Below are 15,692 nucleotides of genomic sequence, written 5' to 3' on the forward strand. Positions count from 1 at the left end.
ATGTCCAATCAAACCACTGTGACCGAGTTCCTTCTCCTGGGATTCTCTGACATTCGGGAGCTGCAGATTTTACACTTTGTGGTGTTCCTGATGATTTACCTGGTGGCCCTGATGGGGAATCTTCTCATCATCACAGCCATAGCCCTCGACCACCATCTTCACACCCCCATGTACTTCTTCCTTGTGAACCTGTCCATCCTAGACCTCGGCTCCATCTCTGTCACCATCCCCAAATCCATGGCCAATTCCCTCATGAACACCAGGTCGATTTCTTATTCTGGATGCTTCACACAAGTCTTTCTCTTTATCATCTTTATTTCAGCGGATTATGCATTATTGACTGTCATGGCATACGACCGACACATCGCCATCTGCCGACCACTGCACTATGAGACAGTGATGAACAGGAGAGCATGTGTCCAAATGGCAGCAGGTGTGTGGATCAGTGGTATTCTTTACTCTGCCCTGCACACTGGGAGCACATTAGTGATATCTTTCTGTGGAGGCAACGTGATGGATCAGTTCTTCTGTGAAATCCCCCAGCTCCTCAAGCTCGCCTGCTTTGACTCAGACTTCAATGAAACTGTGGCTATTGTCTTCAGTGCATGCTTAGCCTTAAGCTGCTTTGTTTTCATAATTGTGTCATATGTTCAGATCTTCAAAGCAGTGCTGAAAATCCCCTCTGAGCAGGGCCGGCGTAAAGCCTTCTCCACCTGCCTTCCTCACCTTACTGTGGTCTCCTTGTTTATTTGTACTGGGACTGTTGCCTACCTGAAACCGGCCTCCAGCTCAGCGTCAGGTCTGGATCTCATGGTGGGTGTTCTCTATTCCGTGGTGCCTCCAATGATGAATCCGATCATCTACAGCATGAGAAACAGGGAGGTGAAAGGTTCATTGAGTAAACTGATAGGTTGGAGGTTATTCAGCAAGAATAAAATGTTCATATTTCTCTACTGATAGCAATTTCATTCTGAGTTTCCTTATAAATATAATCAGCTGACAACATTATTGCCTCCATGTGAACATGCAACATCTTTATGCAGAATTGGGTATTTGCACCTGTACATATCCAGACAAACATAACTCAAGAATAATAAGACTTACTTTAGGTTTACACCAATGTAAATGAGATCTATCTATCTATCTATCTATCTATCTATCTATCTATCTATCTATCTATCTAAGAACCTTGCACATAAAATGAGTAGCCATAGCAATGTCGCTAGTGGGGTCTCTGGCTCTTCTATTTTTCAGGATAAAAACTCTGATTGAGATATCAACTCATTTGTTCTTTGTGTATTTTTTTGTTTTTTTGTTTGTCACTTTTTTTAATTTATATGTTTGTAGTTGTTGGAGGCTTTTATTTGTTTCTTTGTTCCAGGTATGTTCGGAGGTGGGAAGGACTGGAGAGATTGGGAGGGTTTGGTTAGTGTGACATTACTCAGGGCACCATCTGGACTGCTAAAGAGCTGTGTCTCCTCTGTTCTCCAACCTGGGGTGCCTCTTACACTGCTCTTCTGTGAAAACAGCAACTCCTGGTCAGTAAATACACAAGCTCCAGCACGTCACTTGCTCCCAGGTATAGAGTATCGATTGCTACTACCTAGCCACTCATGAATTACACTGCAGCAGAACACCAGCAGACTCTCAGTCCCAGGCCTTCCCCCAGAAATGTGTGTCTTATACTACCCAACACACTACTGGATGATACAGGTTCATCTATAGTTCGTCATTTCATCAAAGGAAAATGATATACATCAGCCTTGTTGTTCCAAATGGTTTTCCCCATACACTTTAACCCAAACGTATCAGTTGGATAAAACCAGAGAACAAGTTTATTAACTACAGTAAGAAAGGAAAGTTTTTAAGTGGCTACACGTAATGAAACATAAAAGTCAGAATTGGTTACAAAGGAAGGGAAAGACAAAATGTAAACTAATGGCTAACTTAACGAGCTAGCAGAATTCAAAGCAAAGGCATTTCTCTTACCACATGCTGCAGTAAATTTCACAGCCTGGGTCCCTTTTCAGTCCAGAACTTTCCCCCCTTCTTTCAGTGGCCTTCAGATATTCATTGATGTCATGAGCAGAGAGATGGGAGGAGGTTGGGGGCAAGTGTTTTGCTCCCCATCTTTATAATTCAAATTCTTGTGCTAGAAACATCCTTGCTGAGTCATGGTGGACATGAGGCTTGAATGGTCCCTGTGATGAAATGTAAATTTCTTGTTCACACCTTCCCCCTGCCAAAAAATGGATGTCTAAGTACGTAATGACCTATGAAGGAAGGCTGAAAGAATTGGGTTTGTTTAGTTTGGAAAAGAGAAGACTGAGAGGGGACATGATAGCAGTTTTCAGGTATTTAAAAGGGTGTCATAAGGAGGAGGGAGAAAACTTGTTCACCTTAGCCTCTAAAGATAGAACCAGAAGCAATGGGTTTAAACTGCAGCAGGGGAGGTCTAGGTTGGACATTAGGAAAAAGTTCCTAACTGTCAGGGTGGTTAAACACTGGAATAAATTGCCTAGGGAGGTTGTGGAATCTCCATCTCTGGAGATATTTAAGAGTAGGTTAGATAAATGTCTATCAGAGATGGTCTAGACAGTATTTGGTGCTGCCATGCGGGCAGGGGACTGGACTCGATGACCTCTTGAGGTCCCTTCCAGTCCTAGAATCTATGAATCTATGAATCTATGAATGGTCCATTAACACCAGCCTGGCTAGTCTTGCTGTCTTTCAACAATTGGTATGTGGGTGTGCTCCCAAATTGTAATATATTTCCAGCAACATCATACAATGAAATGTTATAAGTTTACATTGTGTAGCTACTCATATTTTAACAAGATAAAAATATTTAGCAGATCATGGTAGAAGGTCATAAAGAGTGGGGTCCTGCAGGGATCAGTTCTGGGTCCAATTCTGTTCAATATCTTCATCAACAATTTAGATTATGGCCTAGCAAGTGAATTTATAAAGTTTGCAGATGATACCAAGCTAGGAGGAGTTGCAAGTGGTTTGGAGGATAGGATTAAAATTCAAAATGATCTAGACAAACTGGAGAAATGGTCTGAAGTAAATAGGATGAAATTCAATAAGGACAAATGCAAAGTGCTCCATTTAGGAAGGAACAATCAGTGGCACACATACAAAATGGGAAATGACTGCCTAGGAAGGAGTACTGCGGAAAGGGATTTGGGGGTTATAGTGGACCACAAGCTAAATATGGGTTAACAGTGTAATGCTTTTGCAAAAAAAGTGAACATCATTCTGAGATATATTAGCAGGATTGTTGTAACCAAAACCCGAGAAGTAATTCTTCCACTCTATTTCACACTGATTAAGCCTCAACTAGAGTATTGTGTCCAGTTGTGGGCGCCACATTTCAGGAAGGATGTGGACAAATTGGAGAGAGTCCAGACAAGAGCACAAAAATGATTAAAGGTCTAGAAAACATGAGCTATGAGGGAAGATGAGGGGAAAATGGGTTTGTTTAGTCTGGAAAAGAGAAGACATGATAACAGTTTTCAAGTATGTAAAAGATTGTTACAAGGAGGAGGAAGAAAAATTGTTTTTCTTAACCTCTGAGGATAGGACAAGAAGCAATGGGCTTAAATTGCAGCAAGGGAGGTTTAGGTTGGACATTAGGAACAACTTCCTAACTCTCAGGGTGGAATAAATTGCTTAGGGAAGTTGGGGCATCTCCATCATTGGAGATTTTTAAGAGCAGATTAGACAAACACCTGTCAGGGATGGTCTAGATAATACTTAGTCCTGCTATGAGTGCAGAGGACCGGACTAGATGACCTCTCAGGGTCCCTTCCAGTTCTATGATTCTATGAGCTTTTAAATGATACCTCACAAGGCATACTTTGTACAAAATATATCATACCCTTATAAAAGGGTGAAAAGGCTGTGTGACAAAGTGGGGTTTTCCCCTTCTTATGTTGCATGTGAGTCTTACTGTTCTGTACTAATACTGTGTGTACCTCAGTTTCCCTGTGTACTGCACCAATGCCTAGGTGTTTGGAATTGGATGTGTGACTTTTGCTGAGGCCCTCGGGGCAGATGAGGCTGCCCAACTGCCTGCACCTAACCTATGACCAATGCCCTTCATAACCTGAGAACCAGGAGAGAGCATGCTTTCAGAAGTCTTAAAGAGCAACACTCTGATGCGGAAACTACAGAACCCAAACTACCAAAAAAGAAAATCAACCTTCTGCTGGTGGCATCTGACTCAGATGATGAAAATGAACGTGTGTCAGTCTGCACTGTTTTGGATCATTATTGGGCAGTACCCATCATCAGCATGGAAGCATGTCCTCTGGAATGGTGGCTGAAGCATGACGGGGCATATGAATGTTTAGAATATCTGGCATGTAGATGCCTTGCAATGTCGGCTACAAAAGTGCCATGCAAACACCTTTTCTCACTTTCAGATGACATTGTAAACAAGAAGAGGGCAGCATTATCTACTGCAAATGTGAACAAACTTGTTTGTCTTAGCGATTGGCTGAACGAGAAGTAGGACTGAGTGGACTTGTAGGCTCAACATTTTTGTACTGTTTTGTTCTTGAATGCAGTTATGTAACAAAAAAGTCGAAATTTGTAAGTTGCACTTTCATGATAAAGAGATTGCACTACAGTACTTGTATGAGGTGGACTGAAAAACATACTTCTTTTGATTGTCATTTTTACAGTGCAAATATTTGTAATAAAAAATAATAATATAAAGTGAGCCCTGTGCACTTTGTATTGTGTGTTGTAAGTGAAATCAATATATTTGAGAATGTAGAAAAATATCCAAAAATATTTAATACATTTCAGTTGGTATTTTATTGTTTAACAGTGCGATTAAAACTGATTAATCATGATTAATTTTTAATTGTGATTTTTTTTTTTGAGTTAATCACATGAGTTAACTGTGATTAATGAACAGCTCTAATTGTTACCCATAGTGGGATCACACATGTAGGAGACTACTTAAAATGAAGTCAACAATTCATATGAAATGGGCAATTAACACAACTCTGTAGAGCTGTCAGCAGGGCCCATAGGGTCCAAAGGAGCTACAGCCAATTTACACCTGCTCTGCAACCAATGTGAATTAAATATGTTTTAAATGCCATGTAGCATTGCATCTGCAGCCCATTGAGCCTTTTAAATTAGTGCTGTCTGCAGTAAGAGAAAAAAATAATGTAATGGCTGAGCATGAAAGAAAGAAAGAAAGAAAGAAAGAAAGAAAGAAAGAAAGAAAGAAAGAAAGAAAGAAAGAAAGAAAGAAAGAATTGGTTAAAGGAATCAATTACATATAGCAATGACAAAGTTCTTGGTTCCCGCTTGTAGCAGTGATGCAATAAACTGCTGGTTTGTTAAGTCTCTGGTTTCTTTCAAATCATTGGAAGGTCCTCAGTCCCTTGGTTAGAATGCTCCCATTAGTATAAGTTCATAGTCCAGAGGTTAGAGCAGGAAAAAGGCAAAATGGAGATATTTCCAGCACCTTTTACAGCTTCTCTCAAGTGAAGGGAAACCCATTGTTCTCACTGTGGAAAATTACAGGTGACAAGATGGTGTTTGGAGTCACATGGGCAAGTCACATGTCCACACATGATTTCACTTAGTCATAGCAGAAAAGTCCATTAAGTGTAGGTAGGCATGTTCCATTGTGAGTTAAGTGTTCTTTAATGGGCCATTCACTTGAAAAGTTCATTCACAATGAGCTCGCTAAACACCTTACGGGTGCTACCCAGAAGCAAACATTTGAAATACAGGTATAGAGCTAAAGCTCATAACTTCAGATACAAAAATGAGACATGCATACCAATAGCATAATCATATTCAGCAAATCATAATGTTTCTATTTGCACCTTACTTGACACACTTTGTATAAGATTTGTTGCAATTATATAACAGTGGTAGCAACAATGATTTACATGGTCATATTTTAATCAGATAACATCACAGTTCCTTGGAGGGGAGATCCCTTGTTCAAATCCCTTTCACCAGGCAGAGTGAGGTATTGAACTTGAGTCTCCCACCTCCTGGGTAAATGCTTTAACTACAGAGCTAAGGATTATGAGGGAGGCTGCCTCCCACCATCAGGGACACAGAGCTGTGGTTGTCCCCATTGGGCATTAGCAGGGAGTGAGTAGAAAACAGCTCAACAGCATGGGCCCAATGTATCTTGGATACAAATCTGCTGATTTCATTGGAGAGGTACCAGGAATGGACGTGGTCCTGTGGCGGGACCTGTAACTGATTGCAGCATTCTGAGAAATTAGAGCAGAAACAAGGGGCTGCAGAATGTGGCACAAATGATACAGTGGACTCTTGCTCCAGGCTGTGAGTTTTGAGTGGGATATTCAGAGTGGCTTCATGGAATTAGGTGCCCAACTCACATTTACTGGTCAATGGGAATTAAACATCTTACACCCCTTTGAATACACCAGCCTTAATGCACAGAGATTTCTGTCTTGTCCCCTTGTATTCTACTTTTCTTTGCATCGCCCTAATCCTGAGTGGCCAGATGATTCACCCAAGTGTCTGAAGTCTGACATTTTTCAGTAGTACATTTAGAAGCCCGGGAGGCAGCTGAGCAGTTTTCTGCCACTCTGCATTCCCTGGAAATGTGCTTCTACCCTGCCCTGGAGGGACCCTTTCTAGACATGACAGAGGATTCCCTTCTCCATACTTGGACATCTCAATAGTAACAGAACACAGGGGTGCAAATATAATTCCAGTGATGTTGATGTTTGTGTGGCAGGGGCACATCTTCTAGGGACTGGACAAGGATCCCCAGTCCATTTCTGAAGGCCACCATGAAGCCATCAAAAAGTTCTAATTTCTCTCTATTTATAAAGGGGTAAGTAAGTTTGGAAGCCTAGGCCCATATCTGTAGGCCTCTCCTAAGCTAGGAAAAAAAGGTAGGCCATACAGCACATCATTAAAGTCAAAAGAATTGGGATGTAGCACAAGAAGAGAATCCTACTGTCAATGAGCCACCGGTTGTTTGATCACCTGCCTCAGCAGATTCCGGTTACACTGGTGTAAATTATTACATGAGAGCAGAGACTCTGTAACATGATGTTATAATAAGGCCTAGATTTGGGAGGTGTTACTCTTGTGTGGACATTGGTATTTACTGAAATATATATTATAACACAGCAGTATACAAAAGCTGCATCTTGATTTATGTCTCCTAGATGCTTGAGTGAGCTTCTATCCACTTTCATTTGAAGAACTGAATGAATACAGCAACCCATATATGTGTGCATAGTAATTTTACTTTTAAAATACTTTTGATTGAGGTGAGGTCATGACCTCTTTGTGGTTACATTCCATGCATATTCCACCAATGCAAACATGAATGTTCAAGGAAGCTGAGAACGTGAAGGAACTGGGATGGGATTCATCAAAAGGCCCAAGGAAGTTGGGTTTTGAACACCCAATGTAAGTCTACAGGAGTTTCATGTCTAGTTACCCTAGGCCCAGTTGACAGTCTCATTCATATGCCCAAATCCAGAAAAGCACTCATGCATAAATTTATCTTTAAGCTTGCAATGGGACTTCCCACACGTTTAAAGTCAACAACTTGCTTTTTCTAGATCAGTGCCTTTAGTTCCGAATATTCAAAGGAGATGAGTTTTAACTTCATAATCATTGTGTGTTCGGACAAAAAGGTTAACGGCATTTTGGGCTGTATAAGTAGGGGCATTGCCAGCTGATTGAGAGACGTGATCAATCCCCTCTATTCGACATTAGTGAGGCCTCATCTGGAGTACTGTGTCCAGTTGTGGGCCCCACACTACAAGAAGGATGTTGAAAAATTGGAAAGAGTCCAGCAGAGGGCAACAAAAATGATTAGGGGCTGGAGCACATGACTTATGAGGAGAGGCTGAGGGAACTCGGATTGTTTAGTCTGCAGAAAAGAAGAATGAGGGGGGATTTGGAGAATGAGGAGCTGCTTTCAACTACCTGAAAGGGGGTTCCAAAGGGGATGGATCTAGACTGTTCTCAGAGGTACCAGATGACAGAACAAGGAGTAATGGTCTCAAGTTGCAGTGGGGAAGGTTTAGGTTGGATATTAGGAAAAACTTTTTCACTAGGAGAGTGGTGAAGCACTGGAATGGGTTACTTAGGGAGGTGGTGGAATCTCCTTCCTTAGAGGTTTTTAAGGTCAGGCTTGACCAAGCCCTGGCCGGGATGATTTAGTTGGGGATTGGTCTTGCTTTGAGCAGGGGTTTGGGCTAGATGACCCCCTGAGGTCCCTTCCAACCCTGAAATTCTATGATTCTATGATTTACACCAACTGACAATCTGCCTTTCCATTTTCAAGAATCTGGATTATAATTTGTCAGTGTATCTGGTCAGCGAAGAGAATCAGAGCATATTAAAATGTAACCAGATGAAACAGCTAAAAGTTCAAACACTTAATAGTAATCAAGACCTTATTGTAAATAAGAACTGGTGTACGAAATGGTCACAGAAATTCTGTGGTGAATAATGGTGAATAATTAATACTTTTAAGAAAATCATGATCTGGGCACTTGATAGTCAGGAAAGAAGCTGACTATCTATCTATCTATCTATCTATCTATCTATCTATCTATCTATCTATCTATCTATCTATCTATCACACTCTCCTTTAATCTCATTTATATTATATGCACAAATATGGTAGTAATAATAACAGTAACAATAAGTAGCCAGCTTCTGTGATCCAGGGCATGTTTTGTCACTTTTGGATCCTTGTGGGATAAACCACCCTTGGCCAAATCCAGATCCCTTTAAAGTAAATGGCTAAATCCTAGTTGTTATGGTTACAGGGCTAGTTGCATCTCTGACCCCTTCGGATTTGTGCTTCATGCCTACACATTTCATAGGGTAGAAACTCATGATTCTTCCACTTTTATACCCAGACCCAGGCTACAGCACCCAGTGCACCAACCATGGTCTGATTGGGTTTGGGTCCTGCAGTTCTTCCCACAGAGCTGTGACCAATTGTAAGTTGAGTGACCAGCTGGTCTTTTCCAAAGTATAATTTACTTAGCACAGCAGGAACAAAGAAAATTGTGCTCAGACACATCACTACTAACAGACTAAAACACCATCATTTGAACAGAAACTCAGCCATCCCTATACCTACAGAAATTCTTTCCCATCTCCTGATCAGCATGGGAATTAAAAGTTGAGCTGTCTTGAACTCCCCTCCACCCCATGAAAGGCATGACACACTGACACCCTCAATACAAGGAGAGAACAACAAAGAAAGAGGGGAAAAGACACATGCTTTTAAGCAAACATACCCCACCCTCTTCAATTCACAGAAAACAGACCAACCAGCAAAACAAATCAAGGAACAGAGGCAATCAAGCAAATAAAACATCTCTTATCCCAAACATAAATTTTACCCCTCCCCTCAAAAAAGAGATGAGCCAGAGAGTAGATGAAGTTGACTAATGGCTTTGCCATAGCTACTGATTTAATGTGTATGGTGCTCTGATGATGTAGTGATGGTAGCCATATAAATACTTAAGATGGATTAATAGATAGGTTCGGATCTTATTTACACTGTTTAATTCTACAGTAACTCCACTGACTTCAGTGGAATTAGTCTGGACTTTAATCACTACATAAACACATTGCAGGTGATTTCCCCATGGAAAGAATATTTCCATCAGTTGAATGTAGCTATAATGAAACACAGAATAAAATGACAGTCACAGGAGAAAGACAAACATATTATTCTTGGTGAATAACTTCCACACAGTCAGCCTCCTCAGGGCAGCTTTGATCTCCTTGTTCCTCATGCTGTAGATGACTGGATTCATCATTGGAGGCACCACAGAATACAGAACAGCCACCACTAGATCCAGCCCTGATGCTGAGCTGGAGGTAGGTTTCAGGTGGGCAAAGGTTCCAGTGCAAAAGAACAAGGAGACCACAGTGAGGTGAGGGAGACAGGTGGAGAAGGCTTTACGCTGGCCCTGCTCAGAGGGGATTCTCAGCACTGTCATGAAAATGTGAACATATGACACAATGATTAAAGCAAAGCAGCTTAATAGCAAACATGCACTAAAGCCAAGAATGCCAATTTCACTGAGGTATGAGTCAGAGCAGAAGAGCTTGAGTAGCTGGGGGATTTCACAGAAGAACTGGTTGATGACATTGGACTGGCAGAAGGGTAACCTGAAGGTGTTTCCAGTGTGCAGGGCAGAGTACAGAATGCCACTTGTCCAGGCACTGGCTGCCATTTGGACGCAAGCACCCCTGTTCATCACTGTCTCATAGTGCAGTGGTTGGCAGATGGCGACGTATCTGTCGTACGCCATGACAGTGAGTAAAGCAATATTGGCTGCAGCAAAGAAGACAAAGAGAAAGACTTGAGTGATGCATCCAGCATAGGAAATTGACCTAGTGTTCAATAAGGAGTTGGCTATGGATTTGGGGACAATGACAGAGATGGATCCGAGGTCTAGGATGGACAGATTAATCAGGAAAAAATACATGGGTGTGTGAAGATGGTGGTCGAGCGCTACAGCTGTGATGATGAGAAGATTCCCAATTAAGGCTGCCAGGTAAATTACCAGAAACACCACAACATGTAAAATCTGCAGTTCTCGGACATCAGAGAATCCCAGGAGAAGGAACTCAGTCACTGTAGTTTGGTTGGACATTTTCTTCCTCAGTTCATTGTGTCCTGCCTGTGCAAGGAAGAATAAAGTCTATGGTCATCATTTTACTCTGTGTTTCATTATAGCTATATTCAACTGCTGAAAATATTCTTCAATAATATCTCATGATGTGACTGTCACAGGAGTACTGCACTCATCAGTTCCATGACCAGGTCTGGTGAATGCTCCTTTCTCCTGACAATCAGACCATGAGTCAAGTGCATTATCGCACCAGTGTAAATTGGCATTGCTCCCAGTGTTGCTGGGTCATTTTTCACCATCAGAGGATCTGGCCCAAGAGTTGGCTCGATGAAATGTAGTATAAAGGCTGGAACAAATTACAACCTAAACCCAAAACTGCTAACAATGGTCCCTCTATTCTAAGAAATAGCCAGCTGGCAACTTGGGCATGAAACTGAGGTCCTAGAATATGCCAACATAGCCTGATTCCCACTTGCCGAGGCTACATCCAGCTTGTCTGTTATGATTCCACCACAACAGCATGTCAATGGCCTGCTGCTCAGTTACAAACTGGTTTACACTGTGCTTCCATCGGCATGGCATGACAATCTAGCTTGGAGAATTGATCGCTCCTAGGTGGTTGTGTTCACCTCTGTGAATTTAGGTCTGTGATGTGGCTCATTTGCCATCAGTACACTTAGGTTCTATGCTTGGCTCTGTCACTGACCTGCTCTCTGACCTTGGGCCAGTCACATTGACCTTTCTGTGCCTTTTTTTCCCCTTTCAATTTGTATCTGTGTATAATTATTACTCCTCCTGGGTGTGGTGGTCTTTCCCATCTAGTGGCACCGAGAGCATTTTAGAGCTTAACAAGTCTGCTCTACAGCCTTAGTTAAGGGGTTTGTGGCTTTTAGCTCATGCAGTAAAAGCTCATGGATTTAGCTCTAGAGATCCTAGGTTCAATCCTTCCCACCAACGCCCAGGGTCTGTCGCTGTTACACTTTGAAACAGAAATGCACAAGGTTGCAATAGAATAAAGTCATTTGAAATTAGGCAGCATTAATGTCCACAGCACTTCTTTAAAGTTTAAGGCTCATTGCAAATTTTCTGTTGATATTTTTTTGGAAATTTGGCTTTTTTCACCTAAAGATTTTTTTTTCTCAGAATGTGTCTGTTTTACTACTAAAAGTATAATTTTCATCTTAAAATTTTCAGCTTTCAGCTGAAAAAGTTTGATTGTCCACAACTGGCTAAAAAAAAAATCAGATTTTTTTTTTTTAAGAAAAAATCAGCATTTTCCAGAAGGGGGACAAATTCTGACCAGGCATTTTATTAAACTGATGGTAAAAATCTGAAGAGTTCAGAATACAATTCATATTTATGTTCTTAAATTTCCCCTCTATATTAATCCCCAACAATATTTAATTGAAGTAGCCAACTTACTGTGTTGGAATTTGTAGACTTTTTCCCAAATTGCGACGCATTCTGTCATCCACTGCCTGGATTCTTTGGTCAATAGCTATCTATCTATCTGTCTATCTATCTACATTTTCTCCACCACTGTGATGTCTTGATGACAAAGGCACAACTGCCTAAGAATCCTTTCAACCCCTCACTCTTACCTGCTCAACAATTAAAACTTAGATCAACATAGCTATACCACTCAGGGCTATAAAATCACACCCCAGAGAGGTGTACGTATGCTGCTTTCACCCCTGGTGTAGATGGAGCAAAATCAATGGAAAAATACATTTTGATGATCTAGCTCCCATAACTCGGGGAGATGATATTCCTACATAACCCCCCTTTCCATCACTGCACTGTGTCTACACTACACGGTTCCTCTGGCACATCTACTGTGCTGTAGCTATGCTGTTACAGCCCCCGTACAATAGACATGGCTTTTGAGCCAGAACTGACTGTTGCTCTCTGCAGATGAGCTGTGTGTAGCTGGCTTTGATCGTCACCGTCATTAGACAACCAAAACTGCAGGAAGGTGATTTATCCATGTCTAATTTGTAAAAGTTGGAGGGACTCATTCCCTGGAGCCCTGCACAGCTCAGAAGCAGAGGCCCAGAGGCAAAAGTTCATGAATTCATCAATTTTAAATCCAAAATGTACCATTATTATCCTCTAATTTAACCCCAGCACAGCACAGTCCCTAGAATCTCCCCCAGTTTCCCGATTGCAGCCCAGCTTCTGTGTAATCTATGGGCCAGAGTTGCAAAGGGATTTAGGAACCTAAGGAAAGAGCCAAGTGCCTAGTGGGATGTATCAAAACTCCTAAGTGAGCCAAGTGGCTAAATCCCATAGACTTTCAATGGGAGCTAGGTGCATAACCTGCTTAGGTGCTTTTGCAAATACCACTGGGAACCTATTAGAATAGTTAGGTGCCTAAACCCCTTTGTAATCCTGGCCTTGTGTCTATCTTGTTAAGTTCTAAGGCCTGGGCTTTCTTGAACTTCAGAAACATTAAATCTATGATTTCCAAAGGAGCTTAATGGAGTAAACTTCGGGTATATACAACTGATAAGTCACCATCTGCAAACCACTACAGTCTGAGACCATTAGGGACTTCATGCAGGAAAATGTAGGTGCCTACACAGTTAAGCAACAGCTCAGAAGAGGTTTTCAGGTTGTCAGTTTTGGACTTAGACACCTAAATCCTTTAGTGGATCAACACCTTGGCCACTGTTCAGTGGGGCTTGGTTTAAACAGGGGACTTAGAGGTGAAAGCAGTTGCTTCATCTTTTGTTTCCCCAGCCTACCTGTTCCCTCCTGCGGTAAAATATTTCTAGCATTCACATGGAAATAGGGTGTGAACTGTGTCCTCTTGTCCTTTCAAATGTCCAGTGGGGGCTAAGGCCAGGGACTGTCCTGCTCTCTAAAGATGCCTTGTTGAGACACAGTCTATTCCCAGGCCCACCCACAGTTGAGCTTCTGCATCATGTGCAAGGAACATATCATAAGCCCAGGGATTTAGGTACTGATAGCAACCAAAGCAATCAGATCGAGTGGGGAATTCTGCACTGTGATTATCCCCAGTGGGCATTAGCAGAAGAGTGAGTAGAAAACAAGCCCCTGAGAATGGGCCAAATTTATCCTGGGCACAAATCCACTGAGTTCCATGGAGAGGCACCAGGGATGGGCTTGGGCCTGTGGAAAGACCTGTAACTGACTCTGCAGCATCCTGTGCACTTAGAGCAGAAACAAGGGGCTGTGGGGACTGCAGAATGTGGAACAAATGATACAGTGAACTCTTGCTTCAGGCTGTGAGCTGTGACTTGGATATTCAGAGTGGCTTCATGGAATTAGATGCCCATCTCCCATTCACTGCACAAGGGCAGTTAGACACCTAACTCCCTTACACCCCTTTGAATATACCAGCATTATTGCACAGAGATTTCTGTCTTGTCCTCTTGTGTCCTAGTTTTCTTTGCATCATCCTAATCCTAAGTGGCCAGATGATTCGCCCAAGGTTCTGAAGTCGGATATTTTTCAGTAGTACCTATAGAAGTGAAGGTGGCAGCTGGGCAATCTTCTTCCACTCACCACTCCCTGTAAATGTGCTTCTACGCTGCCCTGGAGGGAACCTTGCTATATATGAAGGAAGATTCCTTCCTCTGTACTCCTGGACACCTCTGTAGTGATGGAACCTAAGGGTGGAAATATAGTTCCAGTCATGTTGATGTTTGTATGGTGGGGACACGTCTTCTAGGAACTGCACAAAGATCCCAGTCCATTTCTGAAGGCCACCATGACCCACAGTCCTGGGATCTGTTTTTGGCTCATTTTAAAGAGACAGGGCCGTTTGTAGAATCCATTTCTGGATATGGATGCTGATTACAAAGCCCCCAAGTCTGGAGGGGCTCAGAAATGGTGGTTCTGAATCTCTCTCTAGTTTTTTTGGGATGATATTGTCAAAGCCTCTTAGGGGATTTCAGAGATCCAGGGCTACATTCACAGAAGGAATTACTATGTGATTTTTAAGGTATCTAGGCACCTAATGGGATCTTCAAAACACCCTTTGATGTCAATGGGAATTAGGTGCCTAAAGGCTTTTCAAAATCCTCCTAGACACCTAAATGCCATTAAAAATCTGTCCGTTAGATGTTCTAACACTGAGCGATGACTTCAGCAGCACCATTGCAGTACACAGGCTAGCAGCATGTGGCCCTGGTCTGCAGCCAGATGCCTGCAAGAGCTATTCCCTTTTAACCTCCATTGCCCTCAGGAGTGAGATATCTGCTAAAATCCCCAGCACCTGTGGAAAACAGTGCCAGCATTCAGTTCAATTGCCCTATGTGCATATACTGAGGCCTGTGAGCTATCCCCCCTTATTGCCCCAACTCCCTCCCTCACCCCAGGGCCATCCTCTCCCTGGCTGAGAATGCTGCCGTGTTCTATGAATCCCAAGGAGAATTAAGAATGTAGTGCTTGTAACTTGTGTGGATCCAGTATACAAAGTTTCCATTGATCTCATGATTACATTCACACAAAAGTACCTCTGTGCTTTGTACCTTTTGCAGATGACAAGTTGGCATTGAGGGCCTCTCCACCCACACCAGTGGAGTGGCTCAGCCAGATAAGGAGGAGAAGGAAGAGGATGCAAGATAACATGTCACAGGAGACCCTGCAAGCCTCTGCAGCCTTGAATGCTGAGCACAGGGCTTGGAGGATCACAGACAGCATGGTCAGGGATAGAGTGGAGAGGAGAAAGGTGCTGGAAAAAGGAGAGGGATGTGCAGCAGGAGATGCTAGTGCTTCTCAAGCAGCAAACAGTCATGCTGCAGACTTCTGTTGACCTTAAGGTTCAATAGTCCTGTGCTCGCCTCCCTCTGCAGCCTATAGAGAACTGAATTCTAGGACCTCCCCACACAGCTCCACATACATTCCATTTGGCATCCGGGGCTGTTGTACACGTTTCAACAAAGAACTAGACAAATTCATGGGGGATTGGTCCGTCAATGGCTATTAGCCAGGATGGGTAGGAATGATGTCCCTATCCTTTGTTTGCAAGAAGTTGGGAATGGGCAACAGGGGATGGATCACTTGATGATTACCTGT

General features: G+C 42.5%; 2 protein-coding genes across 2 annotated transcripts; one reads left to right on the forward strand and one right to left on the reverse strand.

The window, feature by feature from the left end:
* LOC112060561 (olfactory receptor 14A16-like) lies at positions 1–957 on the forward strand. Its single transcript, XM_024111539.2, has one exon. The coding sequence runs from the start codon at positions 1–3 to the stop codon at positions 955–957; it is 957 nt and encodes a 318-aa protein (XP_023967307.2).
* An 8,753-nt stretch (positions 958–9,710) lies between these two features.
* LOC101935337 (olfactory receptor 14A16-like) lies at positions 9,711–10,667 on the reverse strand. Its single transcript, XM_005310440.2, has one exon. It carries the CDS (start codon positions 10,665–10,667, stop codon positions 9,711–9,713), a length of 957 nt encoding a protein of 318 aa, XP_005310497.2.
* Between the last annotated feature and the right edge of the window lie 5,025 nt (positions 10,668–15,692).

Source organism: Chrysemys picta, chromosome 13 (genome assembly GCF_011386835.1).
Source record: "Chrysemys picta bellii isolate R12L10 chromosome 13, ASM1138683v2, whole genome shotgun sequence".
Lineage (NCBI taxonomy): Eukaryota > Metazoa > Chordata > Testudines > Emydidae > Chrysemys > Chrysemys picta.